The 5,528-nt window shown below is 41.7% G+C and overlaps 1 protein-coding gene across 1 annotated transcript in view; it reads right to left on the bottom strand.

Moving 5' to 3' along the window:
* The window catches only part of foxq1b (forkhead box Q1b), a 1,401-nt gene extending 373 nt beyond the window's left edge, over nt 1-1,028 (bottom strand). Inside the window, exon 1 of the mRNA XM_062027536.1 lies at nt 1-1,028. This exon is cut by the window's left edge and continues 373 nt beyond it. Within this exon, the coding sequence (XP_061883520.1) occupies nt 78-941 (864 nt within the window). The 5' untranslated portion in view covers nt 942-1,028 and the 3' untranslated portion in view covers nt 1-77.
* Nucleotides 1,029-5,528: the final 4,500 nt, after the last annotated feature.

Genomic DNA, 5,528 nt, shown 5'->3' with positions numbered 1-5,528 from the left:
CTGCAGTCGTGTTGACTTCAGAGTAACTGAAGCACGAGCACAAAAGTGCACATTTTGTGTAAACCCCGCCGTGTGTTTTATGACAGCAGGGAGTCTATATGGAAGCCCTTCGCCTTCCGGGGCATCTTGAGCGCGTGGAACGCAGCCTCAGTTCTGGCCGTGTAATGGAGGTATGTGACGTCATCCCTGCCGGTCTCGGACAGGTAGTTGAGATGTACCGGGTAGTTAGCATAGGGCAGCTGCAGCACGTGGGCCCCCGTGGGCCAAAACAGCCCACGTGTTTGTGCATCCGTGCAGTCGTCCTCCCTCCGCTTGAAGGGTTTACTGAGGATGCTGTCCATGGCGAAGGAGCTGGAGAACTTGGGTGCCACGCTCTCCTCCTGGGCGGGAGAATGCGTGTCTTCTCCGGCAATGTCCCGACTCTCTTCCTTTGTGGACCTCTTGGCGATGCGCTTCCTCCTGCGGCGGAACACCCCGTCAGCAAAAGTGTACTCACTGTGAGGGTTGAGCATCCAGTAGTTGTCCTTGCCCCAAGGTCTGGACGGGTCCCGCAACACTTTGAGGAAGCAGTCATTGAGTGACAGGTTGTGGCGCACAGAGTTTCTCCATCCGGTGTAGGTGCCGCGGAAAAAGGGAAACGTCTTCATCAGGTAGTCGTTGATCTCCGCGAGGGTGAGACGGCCTTTGTTAGACTCCCGGATAGCCATGGCGATGAGGGCGATGTAAGAGTAAGGAGGCTTTGGTCTGCGGGTGTAGGGCTTCCCCTTGCTCAGGTCGCTGCTCTGTGTCACAGCAGGTGGTGGACTGTTGGCCACGCAGTCCCCGTCTGACCCCAGTTCGTCTCCGGACAGAGGAGACGGAATCCCCGCGTGTGTTTCCATGCACAATTCCTGCAGTGACTTCTGAGCAAAGTGATGTGCGGAAAAAACTTCCAGTTTCATTTTTCCCACACAAAGAAGGTGACAAGACCTGACAGAAGACTGTCTGTGGGAAGAGTTGCCTGGAGCACCTGTGTCTGGAGCAGCACAGAAAAGAGCTGTCTCCTGAGACGCGCCGACGTTGCCATTATATAATAGTGCGCCGAGGGACGGCCCAGGGGTGGAGCTTCCAGCTCGTGCGTTGAAACGATTGAGTGATATGCAATGTTTACAATCCAGGGAGTGGAAACACCGCTTCTGTCTGTCTGTGTTGAGGATGCACACCAATAGATGACTTGTGATTCATATTTATCTTGAATAAACTGCTAATACAAGCAAATTAATTACTGTTTGAACACTTGGAATTCCCAATGTGTGTATCAGGAAAATTATTCAAATCTATTTCTTTAATTTAACCATAATTGTGAGTAGATGAACGAAAAATAAAACACTGAAATTAAGTAAACATTCCTGTACTTTTATCCTATACACTTTATTTATGTAGTACTATTAGAAAAAAAGTGAAGTATAATTATAAAGCACTTTTTGTGAAGTGACACAAAGCACTTTACATTGAGAAAACCGGTTATCTACATTTAAGCTACATTCATACCACTGGGAGCATGGTGGGTGAAGTGTCCTGCCCAAGGACACAACGGCAGTGACTAGGATGGCGGAGGCTGGAATCGAACTAGAAACTTTCAAGTTTCTGGCCAGCCGCTCTATCATCTGAGCCATGCCGCTCCAAAAAGCAAAACAAGTTTCACAAAGTGCTGCAGAGTAGTTCAAATACACATATAAAAGCAAGGTAAAACTAACTACAGCCTAGTGCAGTCCTTTTTTTTTTTCAGACGTGGGATACATTTTAATAGACTTATTGATATTTCTAAAGAGAAAGAACGTTATCCCCTACGTTTTCTTTACAATACAATGAATAAACAAATGGTCACATACAGTACAATGACAGATAACTTAAATAATGATCTTATTTGTGTAACTACCTAAATAATGAAAAATGGTTATTCTATTCACACCAGCAGCTACAATGCAACGTTCACATTAAGTGCTAACAAAAATTTTTTTTATATTTTCCTTTCCATTTTACGGCATAGTAATTCCATTTTTGACTCGTTCGTACCAGGTAGACTTGATTTATGTCAGCAGAACACGAGCAAGGGAACAACATAGAATAAAAAACAAAATATCAAACTATAGCAAATAAAAAACATAATTCACTAGTGGAGACAGTTTTAAAGAATAAAGTTTTTGATGTGAATCCAAATTATGACAGTCCTTCTCAAATGTGGGAGAGGGCGATGCCAGGGGCTCTTGTGACCTCGGGAGGAACAAGCTTTATCATTATCATGTACAAACCCCAAAACCAGTGAAGTTGGCATGTTGTGTAAATCGTAAATAAAAACAAAATACAATGATTTGCAAATCTCTTTCAAGCTATATTAAATTGAATAGACTGCAAAGACAAGATATTTAACGTTCGAACTGGAAAATGGTGTTATTTTTTTTGCAAATATTAGCTCATTTGGAATTTGAAGCCTGCAACGTGTTTCAAAAAAGCTGGCACAAGAGGCAAAAAAGACTGAGAAAGTTGAGGAATGCTCATCAAACACTTAATTGGAACATCCCACAGGTGAACAGGCTAATTGGGAACAGGTGGGTGCCATGATTGGGTACAAAAGCAGCTTCCGTTAACTGCTCAGTCATTCACAAACAAGGATGGGGCAGGGGTCACCACTTTGTGAACAAATGCGTAAGCAAATTGTCGAACACTTTAAGAACAACATTTCTCAACCAGCTATTGCAAGGAATTTTGGGATTTCACCATCTACGGTCTGTAATATCATCAAAAGGTTCAGAGAATCTTGAGAAATCACTGCATGTAAGCGATGATATTACGGACCTTCGATCCCTCAGGCGGTACTGCATCAAAAAGCGACATCAGTGTGTAAAGGATATCACCACATGGGCTCAGGAACACTTCAGAAAACCGCTGTCAGTATAGTTACTGACAGTTTGTCGCTACATTAATTAGCTTGTGTCGAAAGTAGACAAGTGTGTGAACAAAATGAGATGTTAAGCACCGAGCTACGTGAAAGAATGGCTGAGCTACAAGAGGAGGCAATCTTGTATTTTTGGCCTTTGTCTCAGAGCAATCGTCCATAAAAGCGTATGTACCCATTAAATAGGCCTTTTTTTTTAAATTCCTGAATAGCGTCACCATGGTAACACGAAATGTTGCCAACTTAAAGCACCGCCGTAGACGCGAGTGAGACCGTTCCGACATTATAACATATGTGGGGGTTCCTTGGCCGATCCGTCTCATATTAATCGTAAGAGAAACGTGCGGAACTATAATAATAAAAGTTGAAGTTTGAGGAATAATAATATGGGCTGCTTGCATTGCAGCGGGCCCATAATAATAATATTAACAAATAATATATAATAAAAAATTATACAATTACAGTAATCATTGTATTCTTTATGCAATGTTAATATTTGAAATATCTGATCGGAAAAAAATTCAGTGGTATCGCACATCACTAATAAACACAGCTAGAAAGCTGGACATAACAAGAAGAACTTGGAAATCTTAGGAAATGAAAATGCAACTCGAATAAACATGCAGGGGTAAAATAAGGAATACCATGGCGCCTTCCTGCTGTGGACACAGGGTTCATAAAAAGAATCGATTGCTGATAGCCTCTACCTGCCTCGTAACTCCACCCTAGTCACTAAATCAAGTCACAGGAAACACAAAGCAAAAACAGGAAAATGCCAGACAGAAAACAGGAGCTAAACACAATAAAAGCATTCTAATATAAAGTCTATGGCAATATCAATAGTTTATGTACCTTTATCCACCAGTTCATGTCGTGGAAATTGTTTAATTTAACAATTTTCATTTTATCAACAATTCCAAATATCTACAATAAAAGGAGTAGGAAGAAGCAGAGGTCATTTAATACCAACTCTTCTTCAATTCTCAATGATTAGTGATATCGGTAAATTCCTAAAAATGAAAGAGAAAGGATGAAGATGCGTAACTTAACATTTTTATAGATTGTAAGAATTAGGCTGTTTTCGTATGTTAGATTAGTTCTGTGAAATCCGATCTTTTTATGCAGTCGTTCACATTCCAAAAAATAATATGATGTCTAATGTGAAAGAATCCGCATCCGTATTATTCATGACGTCACATGTGGTGTGTTGTGTTCACGGAAATAAACATAGCTCCAATTTCGTTCAGGTCTCAGTCCTGGTGCATTTGTGGCAATGATTTTGTGGAACAGTTTACAACAATTATTCACCAAATTACTTTTTGGGGAATTTTGCCTATAATTCACAATCCTTTCTGCATCGTAAATAAACGTAGATAAAAGTCATTTTGCAATGGAGCCAATGTGTCTATTACATCTATTCTGACCATAAAACCCAAAGACTGAGAAAGTTGAGGAATGCTCATCAAACACTTATTTGGAAAATCCCACATAATTGGGAACAGGTGATTGGGTATAACAGCAGCTTCCATGAAATGCTCAGTCATTCACAAACAAGGATGGGGCGAGGGTCACCACTTTGTGAACAAATGCGTGAGCAAATTGTCCAACAGTTTAAGAACAACATTTCTTGATGGGCTATTGCAAGGAATTTAGGGATTTCACCATGTGAAGTGAAGTGTGAATTACATTTATATAGCGCTTTTTCTCAAGTGACTCAAAGCGCTTTACATTGTGAAACCCAATATCTAAGTTACATGTAAACCAGTGTGGGTGGCACTGGGAGCAGGTGGGTAAAGTGTCTTGCCCAAGGACACAACGGCAGTGACTAGGATGGCGGAAGCGGGGATCGAACCTGCAACCCTCAAGTTGCTGGCACGGCCGCTCTACCAACCGAGCTGTACGGTCCGTAATGTCATCAAAAGGTTCAGATGATCGGGAGAAATCATTGCACGTAAGCGGCAATGCCCGTGACCTTCGATCCCTCAGGCGGTACTGCATCAAAAACCGACATCAGTGTGTAAAGGATATCACCACATGGGCTCAGGAACACTTCAGAAAACCACTGTCAGTAACTACAGTTAACCCGTGGAATATAAAGACAATATAACATTCATCCATAAACGTGGATGCATATGCCAAAGTGCAATATATTTATCTGTACAGTAATCTATTTATTTATATCTGCACCTTATTGCTCTTTTATCCTGCACTACAACAACTAATGCAACAAAATTTCGTTCTTATCTGTACTGTAAAGTTCAAATTTGAATGACAATAAAAGGAAGTCTAAGTCTCTAAGTCTAAGTCTACAGTTTGTCGCTACATCTGTAAGTGCAAGTTAAAACTCTACTATGCAAAGCGAAAGCCATTTGTCAACAACACCCAGAAACGCAGCCGGCTTCGCTGGGCCCGAGCTCATCTAAGATGGACTGATGCAAAGTGGAAAAGTGTTCTGTGGTCTGACGAGTCCACATTTCAAATTGTTTTTGGAAACTGTGAACGTTGTGTCCTCCGATACAAAGAGGTAAAGAACCATCCGGACTGTTATAGGCGCAAAGTTCAAAAGCCAGCATCTGTGATGGTATGGGGGTGT

This window comes from Entelurus aequoreus, linkage group LG19 (genome assembly GCF_033978785.1).
Source record: "Entelurus aequoreus isolate RoL-2023_Sb linkage group LG19, RoL_Eaeq_v1.1, whole genome shotgun sequence".
In the NCBI taxonomy this organism is placed as follows: Eukaryota; Metazoa; Chordata; class Actinopteri; order Syngnathiformes; family Syngnathidae; genus Entelurus; species Entelurus aequoreus.
The sequence above is the reverse complement of the archived record's forward strand: the minus strand, read 5'-3'. Positions and strand labels throughout refer to the sequence as shown.